Source organism: Lissotriton vulgaris, chromosome 12 (assembly GCF_964263255.1).
Source record: "Lissotriton vulgaris chromosome 12, aLisVul1.2, whole genome shotgun sequence".
NCBI lineage: Eukaryota > Metazoa > Chordata > Amphibia > Caudata > Salamandridae > Lissotriton > Lissotriton vulgaris.
Window position 1 is genome coordinate 693,595,527 of NC_141700.1, and position 23,785 is coordinate 693,619,311.

General features: G+C 41.8%; 1 protein-coding gene across 2 annotated transcripts in view; it reads right to left on the reverse strand.

Annotated features, from left to right (window-relative positions):
- The window catches only part of PLCG2 (phospholipase C gamma 2), a 448,457-nt gene that overhangs the window by 138,455 nt on the left and 286,217 nt on the right, over positions 1 to 23,785 (reverse strand). For both annotated transcript variants that reach the window (XM_086945888.1, XM_086945889.1), the window contains 6 exons: positions 15,195 to 15,363; positions 14,362 to 14,463; positions 12,574 to 12,657; positions 10,566 to 10,744; positions 6,380 to 6,580; positions 987 to 1,106 (listed from right to left, as the gene is read on the reverse strand). In XM_086945888.1, the coding sequence (XP_086802014.1) occupies positions 987 to 1,106; positions 6,380 to 6,580; positions 10,566 to 10,744; positions 12,574 to 12,657; positions 14,362 to 14,463; positions 15,195 to 15,363 (855 nt within the window). The remainder of the gene's footprint in view (positions 1 to 986; positions 1,107 to 6,379; positions 6,581 to 10,565; positions 10,745 to 12,573; positions 12,658 to 14,361; positions 14,464 to 15,194; positions 15,364 to 23,785) is intronic.

The window sequence follows — 23,785 nt, forward strand, 5'->3', positions numbered from 1 at the left end:
GCAAACCTAGAATTAGACAAAGATTGAAAAAGACGTGAGAAGGGGATATGTCCACAGCAGGAAATGGTCACTGTGGGAGCGGTACATCTGTGACCCTAGGCCATACTACATTTAAAAGGTTTGTAAACTGTATTTGTTCTGACTCAAGGTGTCCCCAACATTTAAAACAAAAAGTTAATGGTATGGGGTGGATGCAATGTTCAGGGCTCTGCGCCATTAAGAAAATATCTCAAGAATTACTGGGACAAACAGTGGTAATACTTTGAAATGATCTACTAATATCTTTCACATCCTAGAGATACGTGAGAGTTCTCCTACAGATTTTTTCTGCCCAGTTGCTGTGTGGTAATAACTGATGGATACAGTATTTTAACCGTTTTTAACCTAAAACATGGGTCCAAATTCTAAATGCAATTTTGAAATAAGACAGAAATGGCTAATTGTAATTATAGGCTTAGCCCTGCGTATTTTCACCACTGAGTTCTTCATCGACAATCGTATTAAGCCTAACCCGCAAACAGAGCATTTTTGTTGGTGAATCAGGAATGCATTTGATAACAAATTGATGAACGATTATGGTGGAGGTAAGGCAAAAAACTAAATGAAAATACGACACATGGCTAACTCGGTCCTAAAGAGAACAAACTGTGTTTAATCACAATATTGTGGCTGAAATGTCGAGTTTGATTAGTACATTTAAAATTCCCCATATATGCTTACCTTGTTGATATAGTGATATATTTGTGAAGTTTGATATTTTTGATATAGATAGTTTGACATGCAACCAAACAGTCACAAATGTAACATTTTCTTAAAGGTCACATAAACCAGAGTGGATGAAAAATGCTATTGCAAGATTTCTTTCTGTACAGCTCATTTGGATAAATTCACAAACTCTGAAGAAAAAAACTTAGTAACTAGTACATTTCACACCAATACTATCACAGTTATACCCTGGAAAGCAGAAACCAATACCTTCTACATACCTGAAGGTGATAGCGTAGGAATTTGGCTCATCCCTCTTGCGGATTAGAAATGCGCCATCACGCGGAATTCTCGAGAGCATGTCCTCCGCTTCACCAGTTGAGAGGTTACTGTAGTACCAGCTGCAATAAACACCCAGGGAGAATTAGTGGGGTAGGCTTTGTGATAGGTAAGGAAACATATTAGGTCAAGATGGTCAGATGTGGCAAGGAATTACCTGAGTTACAATAGAAGGCCAAGCATTTACACATTCCTAGAAGCCTTTCGTATTTCAGTTACAAAGTACACAGCATCTTTCCCTATTGCATCATCTGGAACTGTTATGTTAACACTACTTATAAAGTGCACTGTCACCCCACAGGTATCCTGGTGCTGTATTACCTGGTTACTGCTACAACACAATCCTAAGCGAGTAGCACTTGCTGGGTTAGGACAGGGGACCTGTTTTACTCCTTAGGAAAGACCCATGTTTTAAGTCTCTTTCTGAACTGTAATAGACCTTCAGAATGTTTCAGAGTTAACAGAACTTATTCCAGAGCTGGGCTACTTCATACTAAAAGCCCTCCCTCCAAATCTCTTTGTTTTAGTGCTGGATCTGCTCACAGGATTGGCCGATGAAGATTGTAGGTTTCTCGTAGGGCATAACATTTAAATGTGTTTTGTAGAAGGACAGGTCCGGCACCATGTAGTGCTTTAAACAGGTTACAGAGTGATTTTAATTGTATCCTCTGCATCGGAGGGAGCCAATGAAGCTCCCTTAATGACATGGAAGCCGATGACCTGTGTGGGCTATTCAAGGCCAGCTTGGCAGCGATTATTTGTACTCTTTGGAGTCTCTTAATTAGTAAGTTAGGAGCACCTAATAGTAGAGCATTACAGTAGTCTAATCGGCTTAGGATAACACTTCTTAACACTAGGGCTCTAGCATATACAGAGAGCATTGGAAGAATCTTTTGTAATGCTCTAATGAGAGAATAGCAGGTTCTCGCAACGTTGTTCACTTGGGATTCAAGGCTGAGTTTGTTATCAAAGACTACACCCAGATTGCGGACTGTCTCTGCTGGTATTGGGGGCCAAAAATCATCCGGGAAAGGGGTGGAGATTTTCGGATCTCGGTTTTCTCACCGTTAAGCTGCAGGGAGTGCACTTTGAGCCATCATTCAGTTTTTTACATACACTCGTGAAAGCCATCAAGTGACAATGATTGATGTCCCCCCCAGCGATAGAATAAGTTGTGTAGCGTCCGCATAATTCACTAAGTTAACTTTGTATGACTTGATGATTGAAAACAGCGGGCTCATACGGATATTAAAAAGTATGGGACTGATTGTTTAGCCCTAATGTTTCAAAATCAAGATTGGAAGGAGGGTAAGGCTACTGCCTGTTGTCTGTCAGTTCAATAGGACTGGAGCCACTTTGCTACCATACCGCCCACTCCGTTTGCGGCCAGCCTGTTCATTAGAGCTCTGTGGTTAACAGTATCGAATGCAGCAGACATGTCCAACAGGATCAGTATGACTGATTGACCTTTGTCAGCTCGCATTCTGACTGTTAGTAGGGCAGTTGCGGTTCCATGCCCTGGTCGAAAGTCAAATTGCTCATCTTCCAATTTGTGGTTAGTTTCGAGAAAGTGAGAGAGTGTTTTGCTGACAAATCGTTCGATAATTTTCACTGGGTAAGGTTGAAGGGATATAGGTCTGTAGGTATTGGGGGGTCCGAGGTCTAAGATAGGTTTCTTCAGAAGTGGCGTAATTATGGCCTGTTTCCAAAGAGAGGGGTTGGCAACTAATCCTACACAGTGGTGGGAAGAGCTCTCCCTTCAGTTCTTTTCACACTCGGTGAGGTAAAGGATCCAGCGGGGACCCCGAGGACACATTCAATGCTAACTTGTTGAAATCAGCCTCTGAAAGAGTCTCAAACTGTTTGAGGGTCTATATCTCATCTTTGTCCACCTTATACCTTCTCTGAACCAATGATCGCATCTTACCCAAGCTAGTCTGATCATGCCCTACTGAGTGATTTGAGGGGCTAATTTACAGACCATCAATGATTTTGCTGAATTTGTCCTTGAAGAATACAGCCAGACTATCACAAAGACCTTGAGTGGCGATAACCTTGTTTGTGAGGCAATCTGGTTTAGATATGTCATTCATTATTTTAAATATGCCTCTGGCGCTGTTAGATAAATTCGGAATAGCACTGGCATAGTATTCAGCTATTGCCTTAGAGAGCTCAATTTTATAATTACTCATGGCTACTTTCAGGGCTATTTTATCCTCCTCCGCCTAGCATTTCCGCCATTTTCTTTCTGCCTGTTTGCAGCCTGTTTTTAGAGTTTTTAGCTCTACTTTATACCAGGATGCTGACCTTTCTACTTGTAGTTTTTATTTCTTTTATTGGGAGAGTACGATCCAAAATATTTCTAATCTGTTTGTGAAATTCTATGTAAATATAATCCACTGATTTATTTAAATCGAATGATCAATCCCTGTGGAAAACAGGGTTTGCCCTCGAAATTCTTAAAAGTTTATTCCATTCTCTGCCAAGGCAGTTAGTCGCCACATTGGCTATGTGCTGGATCAATCTAGGGTTTGATACAGAGAATTTGTATTAAATAATGATCTGTCCAGCATAGGGGTTGAAAGTTTTCTATTGCAGTAGTATTTTTGGCTGAGAATATTAGATAATATAATATGTGCCGATCCTAATGCGTCGGTTCTGACACCATTTGTTGTAGATCTATATTCTCACAGGAATGAAGGAAGTCTTTTAGTGCCGGACCCGGGTCTCCATTAGACCACAAGTTAAAGTCCCCCAAGATTATGAATCTGGCATGAGTGAGTGACATATTACTAAAATGGTTGATCAGTGCCTGTTGTTGGGGGTTAACTGGGCCGGGGGGCCTATAACACAAAATACCTGAGAGTATTGGGTCCCTAGGGTCCTTTAATGAGAACCCCAGACGTTCTATGTTTGCTACTTCATTGATATCAATCGGGGTAAAGTCCCATTTGTCCTTTTAAATCACTCCTACTCCTCCTCCTCTTCTGTTATCCTTGGGCTTGTGAAAAGCCCTATACCCTGGAGGTCAGGCCAGGCCGAATTAGACTTCTAAATCTAGGCGTGTCTATGTTTCAGTCAGAAACATGCCATCCATGTCATGTGTTTCCAGTAGGAGGTGAATCTCCAGGTGATGCTTCACGAGGGATCTGACATTAAGCAGACCACATCTTAGGTTGTTATTCCCCCCTGTTACCTTAGGTACTATTCTTGGGTTAACAGGCACTGAGAGGTTGGTTTCACCACCCCCCCCTGGCTTACCCAGTGCCAGGAGTTGTTCCCTCATCTATCGGCGGCGGCTTCAACCATTAGTGGTTTCCTTCAAACCGGCAGCATGGCTGGCGCTGTGCTCGACCGGTGAATGGACGGACGCAGATGGGCTTGCCTTAGGTGCGTCACACCTTCTGTGCGTGTCTGTTGCGTGTTCGCGCTTGCATCTGTCTTAAATAGTGAGGAGTTACCTTCTTTATCAGTTGACTAAACCGTTAAGAAAGATAACGTTCAGTCGGTGACCCGCTCTTACATGCAGAAGTACACCAGCTCACCTTTGCTTGTTTGCTAACTTCAGTGCAACAATTGTAAAATCAATAAAGAACTGTTTTGTGCAAATCAGTAATTTCACCCGCTTCCAGCAATGTGTGTGGCGCAGTGCTTGCAATACCTAGCACTTCCGCACTTGCATCGGTCATAAATAGGGAGGGGTTACCTCCTCTATCAGTCGACTAGACCGCTAACTAAAATGGCATACAGTCGGTGACCCGCTCTTACGTGCGGAAGTACACCAGATCAGCTTTGCTTGTTTGCTAACTTCAGTGCAACAATTGTAAAATCAATTAAGAACTGTTTTGTGCAAATCAGTAATTTCACTCGCTTCCAACAATGTGTGTGGCGTAGTGCTTGCAATACCTAGCGCTTCGCGCTTGCATCAGTCATAAATAGGGAGAGGTTACCTCCTCTATCGGTCGACTAGACCGCTAACTAAAATGGCATACAGTCGGTGACCTGCTCTCACATGCGGAAGTACACCAGATCAACTTTACTTGTTTGCTAACTTCAGTGCAACAATTGTAAAATCAATTAAAAACAGTTTTGTGCAAATCAGCAATTTCATCCGCTTCCGGCTATCTGTGTGATGCAGTGCTCGCAATACTAGCACATCCGCGCTTGCATCGGTCTTCAATAGTGAGGGGTTACCTCCTCTATCGGTTGACTAGACCGCTAACAAAGATGGTGTTCAGTCAGTGACCCGATCTTACATGCGGAAGTACACCAGCTCACCTTTGCTTGTTTGCTAACTTCAGTGCAACAAATCTAAAATCAATTAAAAACAGTTTTGTTCAAATCAGCAATTTCACCCGCTTCTAGAAATGTGTGACGCAGTGTTTGCAATACTCTAACTCACTCACTTTATTTTTTTAAAGCTCGCTAAGTTTTTTTTAAAACGTTTAGTTACACTTCAAAAGTACATGTAATGCCCTAGTGAAAAGTTGCCTCAAAAAGGGTGTGTATGTAGGAAACTCATTATTAAAAAACACATGGGTCAATTGGTTGGCGTAAAGTACTCTATAAGATGGACATGACGAAGCGTCCAACGTACCCTGGCAACATATTGAGAAGATATATCAGAAAAAAGGGTAGCACCTACTCACAATACACAGCTCTTTGGCCTTACATTTTCTAGTGATGTATAATGCATTATCTTAAACAAAATATGAATATACATATGCACCTCTACCCTTCCAAAACTGCTATGGAGCAGGGCCTGACCGCCAGGGACAAAATAAAGTTTGACAGGTGAATCACTGAGAGATATAGGTGAGGGGTCCATGATACTTAGGGGAGGACCTTACATCTGTCTGAGGTGAAACAGATGAGCGATCTTCAGGCTGACTCTGGGATTTGGGAGGCAGACACGAAACAAAAGATATGGGTTTGTGCAGTGATAACACACATACATTTGAAGTGGCAATCTGCAGGGAAAACATTCCTTGGGATGCTCTTATCCTAGTCCAACACTAAAGGGCATGCAATGACAATATGGCAGAATCTTAATTCAGGAAATGCCAATATGTTATTGAGAAAAAAAGCAAAAAAATAAGCTTCTTACAGAAACATCTTGGAAAGCAATCACTTGTCCTATTTTACTTTTTCCATTGCTTGCAACAAAAAATAAAATAAAACAAAAATTCTCACATTTTGTCATTCCAAGGCAACAAATAAAACATGGCTGATTTGTAAAACAGCATTAATTTCTAAAGTCAGGGGGCTGTGTAAAGACCAAGACCAATGAAATATCAAAACACCATGAAATCAAATTCCTTTAGCTGGAGATTACCATTTGGACTCATGAGGGTTCAGATTGGGCACAGCGTCGGTGAGGCGCAGCTCAAACTCTGCGCATCGGAAGGGCAATTCCCTGTAGTGATTGATGAGGTCATATACACTGTCGAACAGGAGGTTGTCTGTCAAGTAGTACTTCACTTTATCTCCATCCATATCTGAACGGATCCGGCAGTGCTGCACTCTGTTGGAGCGCCTGGATGAGAGGAAAAGAGGAAAAGTGGGTCAAGGATTTATGGGAAGCACTTATCAATTCAGCGATAAACTAGCATCCAGTACCACATGGTGTGAATATTGTCAGTGAATAAATTAAGCCATTTCAACAACTTAGGGTCTTATTACAATGTTGGTGGGTCCAACATCAATGGTTCGTCGGTGTCAGACCCGCCTACATCTGCCCCTGCAGCCCACCTGCTGCATTACAATGCAGCTGGCGGATGGACCATCCGCTGTGAATTGGAGGGTCAGCAATCCCTAAAATACGGCCAGACCCTGCTTAGGCACCGCCGTAGAAAATACAATCTCTCTTTCCGGCTGCCCTTTCATTGCTATTCACTCGCATGAAAAGGCAGGCGGAAACTGATTTTGGGGGCCCCAGCAGGGTCACTTTCTCCCCTGGTCGCCTGTTATGGGTTCTGGAGGGCACCCATGGTGCCCCCTAACCATCGCTGCACCATGTTTCATTGTACTTAGGCCATTTAAAAACAAAAATGACAAGGTGGGAGCCAGAGGGAAGAAACTGAGTGACTTGTCCCCTGTCAATATTATCAAAGAACCAAAAAGAGTCAGTCCATCAATTATGGACTAGACCTCCACTTCTAGTTGGAAAACAGAATGTTTTCTTTAGATAACCCTCACCCACCAGGGTTTAATTTTTGGTGGCATGCTTCATCATTAGGTCTATCCCGTTCCACTTAGGAATGGGGCATGCTGCAAACTACGGGATATGGGGGAGCATTTATAGGTGTAAATTCAATAGATGAATATGAATACAAGATGTAAAAAATAGGGGTGGGTTTTTTTTGTGTGCAAATTTATAAATACCAGCCCAGTAGGTAAAATATTATTTATTCGGACCTCCAGTCGGTATTGTTAAAAATGGGGGAAACAATGAGACTCAAGGGAATAATGTTCCTGAGTTTCTAAGGGTCTACATGTGTTAAGCACCATCCCAAGGCTTTTAATCAGGACCAAGGATATCTACTCCCTATTACCACTCCATCTAAAGCATATAGCTGTACTCAATCTGCATGATAAGGGAAGCAAAATATATACATACAGCATCACATTAGTGTTATGACAGGGTGAAATATATATATATTATACTAACACACCCTGATAATATCCAAGACGAGACAGGGTTGCAGGCTGCCCTGTCTCGTTTTGAGGTGTTTTGCCGTGAACATGAGCTAATGGTAAATGTGGGGAAAACAAAGTTCATGGTGCTCCACAAATCTAAGTCCATCAAAGTGAGAGTATTCATGAATGATGTTCCTTTGGATCAGACTGATGTGTTTACCTATTTGGATATCACATTAAGTAGTAAGCTAATCTGGAAGCCCCAAGTTGATATGTTGGCACTAAAGCATGCGCAGTTAGCAGGCTCCCTGATTAAGGAGCATAGCCTCTCCCAAACTAAGCCTGTCGCCCCCGTAATGCAAATATATACCTCTAAAATCAGCCCAGCTATATTATATCAGTATGTTTACAGGAGGTCCCTCTTATATTCAATTTACATTAATGATTCACCAAAGAAAGGTTATTTTTGGATTTATCCATTCATCATATACCAACTTGATGATTCACCATATGATAATCCCACACAGTGAACGTAATTCATTTTATTTGATAGGTGCTCCTCACCAACCTTTTGTCCTGATGAAGACCCCACAATGAGGAACAAATAACCCTACATCTATCGGGGTCGAAACGTAGACTACCTTACACCCTCATACCATAGGAAAAGAAGAAATTGATTTGTTGTGACCTATGGGATATGATTATAGGGAACTCTTGACCATTTTTAGGCTGTAAAGGTCCAGCTGTAAATATAATGAGACCGTGTTCATGTCACACCACCTTTACCCAGTCCCCCACTTATCCAATCACCCCCATTCCCTACAGATACTTTCCTATTTCCTCTTTTCACTGAGAGCACTGTGAATATCGAAATGTATTGAAAGTAGATTTGTATTAATGCTTTGAATGACTAAAGTATTGACTGTATAATTTTCGCGTTAAATCACGCAATGGTGATATATGGATGAATATGGATGCTCTGATTTTCCAGAGCACTGTGTAACATTTTTTCAATATTTGGTAAATTAAATATGATGAATGGATAAATCCAGAAATAACCTTTCTTTGGTGAATCAATAATGTAAATTGAATATAAGAGGGACTACCTCGACCATTCCTCTAAACGTACTGACTCTTTGACCCAGGTCTGGGTAGTAGTTTTTAAGGGTTTACCCGTTTAAACATACCACACATAGCTATATTATATGGCGCCGAATTGTGGGGCTTTGATAACCTATCCCCCCTTCCAATAGCACAAAATAAGTTTGTGAGATCAATAGTTGGCCTCCAGCAACCCTCCCCCCTTATTACCTCTCTATTTAGACCTGGGCTGCCATAATATCGAGGACGTAGCGCAATATAGACCATTGGCATTTTGGAGGCGACTCTGGATCACTCCAAAACTCTCCTTGTATGCCACGGCCTTACTAGAAGTGAGGAGTCTGGGTCGACTACATGCAATCCCCTTGTTGAATAATATTAGGTCTATGATGTCCGAAATGGGGATGAGCAATTTAAGGGAAAACCCTGACGCCATGGAATTTCCCCCTAAGAAGATATACAGTGCAGCCTACTGGGAAATGGTCAAAAATAAGAGATATTCTTCCCACACTAGGCAGTCACTGTCCAGGGAATTCCTAGATATAAAGGATGAGGCCAGATTGGAAGCTTATTGGGATCTTATTTCCAGGCCTACCGACCGGAAACTTTATCATCAATTCAGAATAGTCTCCCTGCTAGTAAGATCCTTTACAAGCAGATGGAACTCATCAATGTGCGATAAGTGTACTTTTTGCCAGGTTCACTGTGAGAACATACACCATATGTTATTTGTTTGTCCTGGTTACCAACTGCCCAGGACAAAATGGCTTAAACCGGTTTGTAAGGCCATGAATATAAGATCAGCGAAGGAAGCCATGAGGATCCTGGGGTCAGATACCACGGCCCTTATAGTGATTGGTATGGCAAAGTTTTTGAGCTGGGCATGGGCCATTCAAAACAAAAAATGGGGTGCTGAGTAGAGCATAGTATAAAGAGGGACCTTATTTTGTATGGAATTGATTTTTTAATGAATTAAGGTTTTTATGCAAATGAAGGTATCATGGTTTTTAGCATATCTGTTATGTTAATTGCTGATTGCTAGGTTGAATTCATTTATTTTCTTTTTTTCTTTTTTAAGATCTTGTTCTAAAATGGACATATATTTATTTATTAATTTATGATGAATTGTGATTAATGCATTTCTCAGCCGAAGGATGCTTTTTAATGATAATTGTTATGTGATGATATAGTTCTTCTTTTTTAATTTTGGATGATTTTGTCTTTTATGATGAATAATCGAAATAAAGACTTTATTGAATTGAAAGTCTACTCTAAGACCCTAGATGAGGCACTGAGCATTACATTCTCTTAAAAGTGTAGTGCTTAAACATGGACAACCCTCATGAGAAGTGCCTCAACTCTGAGGACTTTTGCATGGGGAAAGGTGGAGTTTCCAAACCTTGAGCTATCTCAGTGGAGGGGACTAAGAGTGACTGAAACTTGAACAAGTTTCATCAGTCGATACACAATTTGACAATATTTGCTGCACTATATGTGTTGCACATGTGCAGCATCTGGTAATGAGCACTCAAATTAATAAAATCATAGGACTGTGTGCTTCCCTGTGTGATCTGTTTCATGTTCATGCCTCTGAAGCACCTTTGCTGTCAATAGTGATGTCATTGTGACCTGATGCATATTGTTAATAGGTAATATAAAATTCCTTAGGTCAGGAGGCCATTTGTCCTATTAACTTATTATACCTGTGAGTTTTGCTTACAGAAAAGTCTCACCCTTGATTATCTCTAAAACACAATGTATTACACAGAAATAACTCTTACCAAAAGGAGAGGGTGTAGTCGTTGGGAAAGGCTCCACTTTCCCGCACCAGGAAGGTGCCATCCTTGCCTCCCATTTCTGCACAATATTCTTGGAGCAGCTTCTCTGCTGTCTTTCGCCCATCCTTCATCTTCCCATGGAACCACTTCTCGCTGAGATGCAGGTCTGTGGTTACCTGATCCTGAGAGACAATACCAACTTTAAAGCAGCACTCTTACTAGCTCTTCAACCAATGAGTTGCCATACCAGCACACAGGTTTCAGAAATGTAACTGAAGAAGAGATGTGTTCAAGCACACTTAGAGTGGCAGCGGGGGCCTAATATTCACATGCATCGCAACATTTAATTGAAGGACAAATGACCCAATCTAGAGTTTAGCAGGCAGACTTCCTTGCACCAATGTGGGTGAATTATCACTACCGCCAAGTCAGCTGTGGAAATCTACAATATATCTACAATGTGCTCCTAGGGTGGCAGTGGTTTCTCCACTAAATCATCTAAGTCTACCACAGAAGGAGCAACTTTGGGGTGAAAAACGCTGGTGAATAATCCAAAAGTGCCCATCACTTCTGGTGAAATGTACCCTCAAAGTAGAAATACATTACCAGTGACAAAATATTTTGTCTCTCTAGCATGCTATGATTTTGTCATCAGTACATCAGGATACCACAATCACACTTCCATTGACGTATGCCACGATTTCAATGGTGGGCTTTAATGAAGTTAACTGTGCCAGATGTAGTGGCAGATGACCCTCAAATGAGCAGTGGATTTTCCACCATGTGTGACGGAGTTCACAGCAAAACCTGGCAGAGGCAATAGCAGACTGTCAGTCATGTGTCTACAATTATATCTGGACTGGCAGACTCCTCCAGCGGACCACAGAACAGAAGCTTTTTTTGCAGGAGCCATCGATTCATCGCAACTCTCAGCAGAAAATCTTTAAAAAATGATTGTTTGCCTTTTGGGGTCCCGGGGCAACTCAAGGACCACAATTAAGGGGTCAGGGTATTCCTACCCTGCCCCCTTTTCTTATTTGTAACGTTTTTTGTTTGACTCGGCTGAAGCAGAGTCCCAAAATGGCTGCCAACACTTCCTGGTTAAAGTGTTGTCAACCACTCAGATTTACCACAAGACTGTTGGCTCCTCAGAGAATCTGGGCCCCTATATATATTTTTTTTTATAACTCCCAACTACTGAATGGATTTACACCAAATAACAAAATGGAATCTTTCTGGACCAAGAACTACCTATCGGCCAGATCTGGTGTAATTCTGTCCAGTAGTTTATTAGAATTAAAAGTGGAAAAACACTTTTTTTCTTTGGTCCGCTTGACGGATCGCCCAAAACAAGAATCACCAGTGCACATTTTGTAAACAATTACATGAAGATTCGTCTCACGAGACCAATGATATCAGCAAAAAAAAAATTCTATGGAAACATGGTCCTAATGATAACAATCTACTGGCAAATGTAGGTAATATATATATGTTGACTAAACTGCAATACACAACATTAAGAGCAACAAACATCGGTGTCTGTGTCCGTATCATGTTGGAGGAGGTTACATGTGTTCTGTGCTCATCTCATGTTGGAGGAAGTTATATATCTTCAAGTTACATAGATGTAGTTTCAAGACATACACACAAACACATTGTGACGTATTATGGTGGTCGATTTTTTTGCCACAATATTTTAACAGGTCAATAGTAAAACCTCGAAATTTTGGTAGGAAATCATGTGCACCACAGCATAGCAAAACAGGTTTTACAGTGCCCTGCTGGAATAATTGCACACCTTCATACAACAATGTTTCTCAAAGATCCTTGAGAGATAAGCTCACTAGTCCTTCTTACTTCCCATACAATTTCTTCTTTGCACTAGACTTCGGGATGACCAGTACCCACCATCTGCCATACATCAAGACATTCAATACTCTAAAGATCACCCGACGGAGAAAATAAGAAAGAAAAAAAGACCTACAATATAGTTTAAACATGCAGGGCCTACCTTAACATCGTTGTTGTTCTGTTCTATCTCATCACCAAAGGATAGCTTCCCATCCGCGATGGCACAATAATTCCGAGACCATCTCTGAAATGTAAGAAAGTACACAGGACCAGATGATTATCAAGAAGTCAGACACTGCCCAGTAACATTCAGAATTCACTGTTAGAATTTGGCAAAATGCACAAACTGGTACCCTTATGGCTGCTTTTCACACTTTTATAAATGTATTCCACATGGCAAGGATGCACTTAAATAAGACATTCTACAATTAGTGCTTGTGACAGACGTGGATGGAGACAGACTATTCGGTAAACACCTTCACAAACATTTTTGAGCCTCATAATGTCCCATTTCAAACCTGTCCCCCGTCCTTCTGCCTCATTATCCACTGTTACACTATGTTGCTTACATCTTAATCCTCATATCTTTTACACCTTGTTGTTAAGTCTTTTTAATGCCTTTAAAATTGATTTTCTCCCCGCCACCATCTGTCTCTCCCAACAAAAATAGGCTAAGGTAAATGTCGCTGTATTCCCATCCTTATCTGATATTTATTACACACAGTTGTCTGATAAATGTGTTGGGTCTGTGGACTGGCAACACTGTTATATAAAAGACCACCAGGTTTTTGGTGTTCAAGGAGCAGTGGCGAATCTTTTGTTCGGCTGTAAGTAATATCTGGTGTAGGGTATGCCTTGACAAGAGTATCTAGTTTATTCTGTATTAGGGAGAAGTTGCTGGGATGTATATCTCAAGCAGAACTACCTATTGGATGTGTTTTCAGAAGACTGTGCTAGATAAACTGGCCTGCAACCAGACATTAACTTCTCAGTTGGTGAGGTCTCAAAAAGCAGTACTTGATCAGTGTAGCCTTGAAGTCAAGGAGAGGGGGCTCTGTAAACCAAGGGGATAGAGCTCCCAATAACCATACAGTTAAAAGAAATGGTTCCTTTTGGTCAAGAACTATATAAATTCAATCATGCCTCAAATATACCCACCTTCATGTCTACCAACAAGCACTGCCTCACAATCCACTCAGAATGTATCAAAGCACTTATATAACAGTTATGTTGTTACAGAGCCTACTGTGTGGTGGTCAAGGATTTGACACTTAGTCTATGATGTTCCAGTAGTGGCCCCAGGTATTAGTGTCCAGTCTATCAAAACTCAGGCACAAGCCATTGATTAGTAGTGTCCCCAGATGCAATACCTGGTCATTAATGTACTAGCAAGCAACATCCACTCATTGGTGGTCTAAGATGAAGTGCCTGTTTTGGGGGGTTACTAAAAGAAGTGCCTAGTTTAGTTTGTTGTCTATGGTGTCTAAGGAAGCAGTTCATGGCCTGTGGCGTGTCACAATGCATTTACCGGTATGCCAGGAAGTAGTATCTGGTTTATAATGTTGCCAGGAAGTAGTATCTGGTTTATAATGTTACAGTAAGCAGCATCCAGTGATTAGTCTATCAGGATGTAGTCAGTCTATTACATGGCAGAAAAAGGGACTTAGTTCAAAGTGTCCCAAACCAATGTCTAGTCTGTTTTAAATAGGCAAATAGTCCATTATCGAAAATGCACTTGAAGACAGTGTCTACTGCACAGTTTCCCTGGATTCAGTCCCTGGTCTGAGTTCCCCATAGTGCTATTTAATCTATTGAATTCCAGGAAGAAGATCCAAGTGTATGGTATCATAGAAAACAGTGCCTCATGTATGCAGTCTCAGGAAGTAGTGTCTGGCTCATGGTGACAAAGTAGACATTATCTTATTTAATAGGTTGTTGGAAACAGTACCTGGTCAATGGGATCCCACATGTACAGCTCTCCTTGTTGCTTCGTCTCTCCTTTACCTTCAGTGTTGACATCCACATCGCCTTTTAATCCCAATTTTTTGTGCTGCCACATAAAGTAAACATTATCACCATTACTCATGATACATTAATTTCTTGTAGTAGTGCTAATCACTCAAAACATGTTTGTGTCTTATCAAATTATATTATGTGTCATATAACCTACTGCCTGAAAATAAACACCAAACACAAGCGTGTCAGTAATTGAGCAGAATTAGTGAGCGGAATATGATCCTGCCCAAAGACTTTTTAGCTGGTAATCTGTAAACTGGACAACAGGGGCTGTTAGCCCGCCTCCTTCTGTGATCCTTAAAATGAAAACAATTGAGTTTGGTAATATAATATTTAGTACCTATTGGTCAAGTGTCTAGAGACAATTCAGTATGTATAATATTCTAGATATGAATACACACAATTATAAATGCCTTTTTTCTAACATTTAAGTCAATGTATGTTTTGTTAATATTTTAGGATCAAAATGTAGGAGTTTACTGACATGTTAGACTTGTTATATCAGCTGTTACTACACTTTTCTTCTATTTAATATTTTGAATGAAACAAAAATAGAAGAAATGCTGTACTATTTGGCGTTTATTTTAGTAAAAAAGGGTCTTTACCGCAGTCTTTCGTAAACTTGCAATGCTCTGGAGGGAAGAGCTATTTAACATATGGAAAAATATTACTAGATTTGTACTAGAATAACCCACTTGGGGAGGAAATCATGTTAATGATTGAGTTTAGAGTTTGTATAAAATTTTGGCCTGATGGTGCACCTACCTTTATAAGGATCTTTCCCTTGAGCTGCGTTGGTGATGGAAGCTGGTCAGCGCTGGCCTCAATAGGTTTGGTCAGCAGCATGTCTCCCAAAACCTCCCTGAACACACGGGCCATGTGACGTTGCTGGTCGACTGAGCAGTGCTGTTCAATTGAGAGGATCACTGGGTACCTGAAGGTTCAAATATTGATACATTATGGAGTATCTCGATAAGGGCCATGATGTATGCACCAAATAATAGCTCAGCTCTAATCAACTTCAGACACCACCACCAGCCTATTTCTTCACATGAACTAAATGCACATTTCAGAGGCCCATTGACTGAGCCTAACCAGAAAATACAGAAGGTCTTTTTAAAGCTCTTTCAATGTTAACAATACTAACGAGCTGGCATTGGCTTCACCGATGGAGAGTGAGATGAGGGAAAGAGTTGACCTGCCTGCATTTATCTATATATTTCAAATGAAATGAACTATTGCAAAAATAAAACGTTTCTTTGTGTAAAATGTATTGAATACAATACTTACAAGTGCAGACGCCCATTTGCATACAAGCTTAAGTTCCACACAAAATTGTAAAGTAAAAAGTCAGTAACTTTCTGGAGTTTGAAGAGTTTGGTGCCAAAATCAGAATTTTGGAGGCATTCTTGAATCATATGACTCCTCTTACTTCAGTAGCTTCCTCAAGCCCCTTGGAGGTTTCAAGGGTGACCTATACCGTTAGAGGTCACATGGAAGCTGCTGCTGCTGGACCTTCTACTCCTTTGCTAAATTAATAGGGGCAGAGGGGCAGGGAGTAGTGTAGAGGACACAGGGAAACTGATACTTCTCTGGCATGTGTTAGCCACATGAGCCCCGGGACAGTGAGAGGACATTACAGTTTTCCTTGTCTAAAGAAGGTGAGATGGGGTGTGAGGAAGAGTTAGATGGTTTAGTGTTTACCTTGGTTGTCTTCATTGTTTCAGTAATAATGGGGATGAAGGTACTTCAATGGTGAAATGTATCTGTTCTGTGGCTGATAGAGGTCTGTGTTTGGATGTTTTCTCCCTGATTGTTATGACTTTGTTGGAGAAGTGGAATCCTAGTTTGTTGCTTTCAGACCTGCTAGGAGAAGGTGGGGTAGACTCTGTAGACTGCTTCTGTATGATCTGATAGGTTCCCTGGAGCGATTTGGCAGTCATATAATTATTTTTTCAGTTCAAAATAAGCTTTATTGAAAGTTTTGAAAAAGTCATATACACAATTTAAATACACGAAAGCATGAACTTGATACAGAAAGAATAAATGAAACACATGAGAACGAGAATCAAAAATCAAAAATAGATAAGAAAAAACAGTTCATATGAGATAAGTACAAAAAGAAAAAAGAAAAATACCAGCTAGGAGATAAAGAGTAATACAATACTTTGATAATAAGAAACAACATAGCAATTTTGTGAATATTATGAAAAAGAAAAAAAGATAATACAAAAAGAGGAACTCAAGGAGGTTTAGCAACTTCTTGTTGAAAGGGAGATTCAGGCAGAGAACGAAGGGCACAAGAATCAAAAAATGAAGTAACCGGGTTCCATAACTGCTTTCGTTTTGGGGCTAAAACAGGTGGATAAACATATGTTGTATCTAATCTATGATTATAGCACACAGCATACCACCAAGCCTGATAAGAAAGTTTAGTGGAGTCTTTCCAAGCTTTGGTAGCCTGCTGAAAAGCTACTGCAAGAAGTAAGTCAATTATTTTTATATCGAGATTGTAAGGATTCCAGATAGCTGAAATACTACCTAAAAAAATATGGGATATATGAAACGGTGTGTAGTGGAAAAGATTTTGTTAATTTGAGACCAAACCTGAACCCAAAATCGGTGAACCAGATTGCAATTAAAAAGCATGGGTAGTAGATCCGCCTGAGGAGTTGAGCAGGACCAACAAGCGTGAGATAGGGCAGGATATCTTTTACTAAGTGTTAATGGGGAAAGTAGGAGTCGATTATAGATGAAAAATAGAGTTTGAATAGTATTTGCAGCCCCAGATGATTTTCGTAATTTAACCCATAGTCTATCCCAAAGATCTATAGGCCATGAAAGGCCCATGTCAACTTCCCATGCCTTTTCTACCTTTGTCTTGGTGCGTGGTGATATTGGAGCGTGTAAGAAAGAATATATTTTTGACGCCCTGGATCCTTTAGTAAGTAAAGTTCGTAGTTGAGATATGCTAGGAGACTCCTGAGGTGATGTAGAAGATAACCGGACATGCAAATCAAATGCAGATTGAAGTGCTTGTGTTAATCGAAGATAATTGGTGCGAAAGGAAGAAGGGAGACGGAAGGATTCTGCAACAACTGAGAATGGGAGAATACATGATTGATGGAATAATTGACGTACCCATATAAGACCACGATTTCTCCATGACTTCCAGAAGAAAGGCTTATTATTTATTAAAATCGAAGAGTTGTGCCATATGGTTTGATCATGAAAGGAAGAGATCAAAGGAGGCGGTAGAATTTTTAAGGTATATTTGAGAAAGTCATATAATTATTGATTTCAGGAAGGAGAAGAAGTGTGCTATTCAGTTTAAGGTCTCCTAGCGTTTTTTAGTTTGATGTGGGTGGAATAAATGCTCATATTTTTTTTGCATCTTATTAACATACTTTTTGTACCAGACTGACATTTTCAGTTTGGAGGTAGTGAGAGCTAGTTTGTTCATGACAATAAAAATCTCATTATTATCAGACTTACAAGGGCGGATTCACAAACAGCCTCGGCTCTTGCAGCGGAGGGCTCGCAGTGTTGGTGGGGGGGCCCACAGTCATGGCAGGGGCCCACACTTGTGGCAGGACCTCTGCAATGGGTAACTGCAGTATGGAGGTCTCTCCATGAGTGCAGAACCCCTGCCATGTCTGCAGGTCCCCTGTCACGACTGCGGGGCCTCCGCCGCGAGTGCAGGCCCTCCATTACGAGTGCGGAGGCCCTTTGTGAATTGGACCCGAATAGTTTGGAGGGGTCAGCATTCTTCTCCACTGATAAATCTGCCACTTAGATAGAAACGTCTACACCCTATTGCCTTTGTGTTCAAAGTGTCTTGAGTTCACCATTACGGCCTTGGCTTTAGTATGTCGGGGTGTGCTGGGGTAAAGAATTTTAAGTGAATGAGCAAAATTGTCTAAACAGTACATTTACAGGGGTACAGAGACCTTTAAATGGTCTTTCCTTGTAAAAGTCAAGCCTGGGTTGGGATATGTTAGTCAGATTGTTAGGATGTCAAGAGACTTGCGTGGTTATCTAAATCCTTTGTCCATACTGGATGTTGAATTCTCCCAGAAAATTCTCCTCACATGATAAGTTAATGTATGCTTTAATCAAGCAAGTTCTTAGGTAAGATATTTTTACACAAAGTGGGCAGTCTATTGATCTTAAACCTCAAGAGGCTTTGGTATAATGTTAATCTCCACTGTGTGGCACTGGAGAAAGGATGGGTTTAATGAGGCAATCGGCCTCTGTGTGTATGAGGGCAATACCAATGCAATTTATGGGCTTTATCAAGGAGAAAAAAGTTGCAATGATAACAGCAAATAGTAGTGAGGATGTGTTTAGACCAGGATTCGGTGGGTGCAACTGCATCACAGTCCTGAATTACATTGGATGTAAATATGGTATAGGAAATGGAAGACCTACAGTTTATCAGGTTTGCTTTGGTGTGCTGGGTGGGTCCAGAGTGGTTACGGCAAGTGAGCTTTGCGGAGGGGGTTGAGGTGAGCAGTTCCAGATATGAAAGTGAACAAGAGAGAGAAATAAAAGTGGAGTGGGTGGCCTGAGGCTTTGCATTGTTGCCACAAATGGGTGAATGAATAAATGAATGAATGAATGAATGACCAGTTCTTGTAAAGCGAGTTGATCCAATTTCAGTTTGTTTCAGTGTGAGGATCTGGCATGGAGTCAACCCTACCAAGATGAAAAACACAGCGCATTATAGTCGCCCTCATGTTTTCAACAGTTCTGGGATATTTTAAATAATTTAAATAATTCCATAATTCAAAGCAATCAATGCATTTGTTGTTTAGAGGCCTGTTTGTTACAGTATTTTCTTTTTCCAGAGTAATTCCCACCATCATGTTTCATTTCTATTAAGCACTTCAAGGGCACTTAGCTAACATGAGGCACTTTACAAAATGAAATAAACAACAGAGCTAATAAGGACAGCAAATTATGCACTTAGACTTCACCCAATCTATTGTCAAATGCATTAATTGTTGACAAACAATTTAAGATACTGAGCACATGCTACCACTAACTTGTCCATATGCGACAAGCACAGGTTTATTTACGGCTGATATTCTGTATTCTCTGCTGCTTGCATTGTTAAGACAATTTATGCGATTTACATCTTTCAGGCCGGGCTTTCCTCAGGAGCAGCAGCAGTTCAACTGCAGGAACTTTCACAATTTATTTATTTTATTATTTTATTTTATTTATGCAATTTTATATAGCGCGGACTTTACCCGAAGGTGTCAGAGCGCTTCACAGAAGGACCAATAATGATATACAGGAACAAAATACAAAAGCAAACAATAAGTTACATGGATCAAAAGTGACACTAGTGAGCAACCAAAATACATGAGGTAGCAATCGGTGCATTATAGGAGAAGAAAGTGATAAGGGTGCAGGTTACAAAAACGTACAAAATACAAGTAGAGGTATAATACTGCAATAGAAGACAGACACTCCAGCACAATAACAAACGTTACGTAGGCAAAGGTGGCACTTGTGCAAGTCTCTAAAACAAACAAAACGTGCGAGGTAGCAAACAGTGTGTTACAAACAAAAGTGACTTGTGCAAGTTCCAAAAGGGTACCATACACAGGTATTTGGAGATTACTAAACATTTAAACTACCAGAACACCCTGGGGAGGAAGTACCATAAACCTGGCCAATAGACTTTCCAGTAATGGGAGGTCTTCCTTCAGACGAAGGCAAGGGTGTGAGTTAGACTTGGAGGTGCCTTTGGAGGAGGAGAACTGTAAGGTCCCGTTTGAAGGCCTGAGGGGAGGAGGTAGTCCGGAGCTGAGGTGGGAGTGAGTTCCAGATTCTCACTGCGTTGCCTGAAAAGGATTGGGCCATCGATCTTTCCTTCATGAAATGGCAGGGAGAGCTACTTCACAGCAAAAATTCACTCGTCTGAGGAGCGGAATTCCAAATTTGCCACCTTGTATGCCTCCAGTATTGTTCATGGGGTTGGGGGAAAGAGACTGTTGGCCTCTTTTCCACCCCCAGCCACTCCTACCACAGGCACTGTCAGATCACCATGAGTATAGAAAAGTCTAGATCAGGCGGACCAGCAAGCACTGTGATGCTTGTACTAAACGAGCAGATTGGTGGCTAGTATGCCTAACTTTATATGACGTCTTTAGGCTTTCTAAATACCAATCTCTGGCTGTCGGAAAATGACTTTGGAGGCCCCTAGCAGGGCCCCCTTCCCCCTTGGCCCTTCGCAATGGGGACTGGGTAGAAACTTTGGGCTCCCCTAAACATCCCTGCACCGTGGTGCAGGCACTTCCGACATGGAAAGACAGTCGGAACATGACTTTGGAGGCCCCTAGCAGGGCCCCTTCCGCTTGCCCCTCTGCAATGGGTCTGGGGGGGCACCTTTTGGGCCTCTAAACATCTTTGCACCCAGCCGCGTAGCTAGGGGGGGGCGGTCCGCCCCAGGCGGCACCATTTTTTAGGCGGCCGTGCGGGCCGGCACTGTCTGGAGGCCCACATGGCCTAGAAGTTCTTTGACATGACCAGACCAGGGTGACCTGCTTCAGCTTTGGTAACTGCAGGCTGCCGCTGCATGCACAGTGCACACAAACGCGGGACTTAATTTAATTGAAAGTCCCGCGTTTGCACTGTGCGGCTGTGCCTGCCTGCTGCAGTTACCGCATGTTAGGAGTGCAGGCTGCGAGTGCAGGCTGCAGTGCAACGCGGCCCGTTAGTGACGTCCCGCTTCGAGCCTACTCAGTAGCTCCGACCGTTGTGGGCCCCGCCCCAGCCTCACTCGGAATTCACTTTGTAGGGTGGGGGCGGGGGTCATTTTGCTTTATGCCGCTGGTGTGTGGGAGTCGTGAACAGACTTGAAATGGGCAGATCAGTTGACACTAGATGCCACAGTGTCACACACATCCAAGTAATGGGAAAACAAGGTAAGATTAACAGCCTTATACATTGGGAGGAGATGTAGCTTAATGGCCAGAGCTGCGGATTTAGAATTTTGGGAACCACGTGCGTGTCTTGGCATTAGTTGAATATCCTGCAATTCTGGGCAAATCACTTAATCTCTCCTAGCCTACAAGAATGGATGCCATGATTCTGCACACAAGGACATCATGACTCCGTAGATTAATACCACACAACCACAGATAGACACAGTGACACTGCAGATGGTCACTGTGGGTCTTTAAGGGTTTCCATCCTCTTTGCGAATTCATGCATCATTTGTCCTGGGCTGGCTGTTGTCTTGCTTGCTTTGCTATAAGTGTACCTTTCATAGTGCAAATTGGTTGTCAGATCGAACTTTTTGTCATTTGCCATCTGGTATGTGGCTACTTCCTCTTTTGGGAACTTCTTGAATGCCCCTTTGACCCCATCTCCTGCTAGGTATTATAGATATGTAATTATCTTTGGGTCATTTCTTCCAGTGCGTCGATGAAGTAATCAAATGTTTGTTTCAATGATCGAATCGGATTACCTGGTGCTAATGTTTTGCTTCTTTGTCATGCTTAAGGATGGGGAGGTTGGCCTTCCTGTTTTGTAACATAATGTTTGCTGGGGCGGGCCTGTTGGTTTGCATATCTTGACCATCTTTACCTGTGTGCTTTTATTCCCCTGGCCTTTTTCAATTTTGCTGCGTGGTATTTTTTGGTTACTCGCCCTGGCTGTTCTGCCTAGTGTGCCTTTTGTACTGCCAGTCACCGGTGTATTCAACTTTGTAGCCTTTGACCGTGTCATGTATGTGCATGTAACTTGCATGATCGAGGTAACTATTAGCAGCAATACTACGTGTCTCTCGGACATCTTTCAAGTGCTCCCCGTCCTTTTTCCCCAGCACCCACTCCACTCCCCTCGCCCCCCCCCCAAGGGGCGGCAATCTGAGGGATAGCCCCGGGCGCCACAAGCTCTAGCTACGCCCCTGCTTGCACCATGTGACAGGCATCATGAGGTGCTTGTCACACAGTGCAGGGATGTTTCAAAACATGCATTTTACAATGGAAGCTTGTGCTGCAGGCCTTTTCCACCCATTGAACAAGCTTCCAATGTGAAATGCACGTTTGCGACCGCCCTATGTGCTGTCGCATCATATTCCTGCAGACGGAACCGCTGACCTGAGTTCGGGATGTTCCAGACTAATATGATGTCTGGTGGACGCAAACCCGTCTGACATCGTAATGAGGCCCCATATGCTAACACTGTTTTATATCTACCTCTGCATGGTCCTTAAGCCATTGAACTCTTCTGGAAATTGAGCTTTTAGAATCCTGTATTCCACTTGCACCTCAGAGAAATTTGGCAAGGTTATGCTAAAGTTAGCCCAAAGTACCTCAGGGAGCAGTAAGCCCACCTCTCTCAGTGAATTGGTTGGGGTGGCCCAGTTACGGCGCAAGAAGTCTTAAGTTCCTCTTGCACCTATATTAACAGCAGGGAAATAGCCACAGGTTTTTCATTAACATGGAGGCAGCCTTCCTCACACAATCAGAGCTTGCCTCTGTTCTCATTGTTTGTTATAAGTATCACCCAGGCTCCATTTCTGCTAGTTGTTTATGAACCTCACTCAAGCTCAGCTGATATCTATTCACATTCCCCATTATGACAGTGGGAACTGCACCCATCACTCAAATTGGGCCTTTTCTATTTTAGTGAGCTATGACCTAGTGTGTGGGCTGCATACCTCACTTCACTTCATTCCATTTATTTAATTTATGAAGCTTTTTGCCAAAGCACTGCACACACACTACAAACAAGACATATAAAACAATCATTGGGAATACAAAAATTGTCTTAACAACACAAGTTTAACTGGAAGTAAATGGAAGAGAGCTAGTTGTCCCTAAAGGCCCACATTACAATGGGCCTCTTTATCACAAAGTGGGAGCAAGCAGGACTTCCTGTTTCTACACAAATTGGTATTTAGAGGCATGCAGTAATACAGGGGACAAGTGTTCTAGGTCAAACATGAAGGAATGTGTAGAAGCAAAAAATGGCTGGAACTGCAGGGTAACCTGCTTAATTCGGTGCAATAACACTAATATCTTAGAGTTATCCCTCATTCCATAAGAGGTCTGTAGTCTCTACTTAAAAGACCCTGGGAACTCTGCAAACCTGATGCAGTATAACTTCACAGCAGTTGTAGTAGTACTCTGAATAAAGAAAAAAAGAGAGAACAGACCCGAGAGAAAAGAGAAGAGAGTGCTAGAGTGTAGTGGATAACAGAGAGAAGGAATGGAAAAGTAATTGAACCTAGGACTGTAGTTTAGCGGCAGGAGTGATGAGCAGAAAGGAGAAATTGGGCAGGACAGCAAGGAGTCTGGGAGCGTACTTTAATAGATGCAAGTGAAGATAGATAG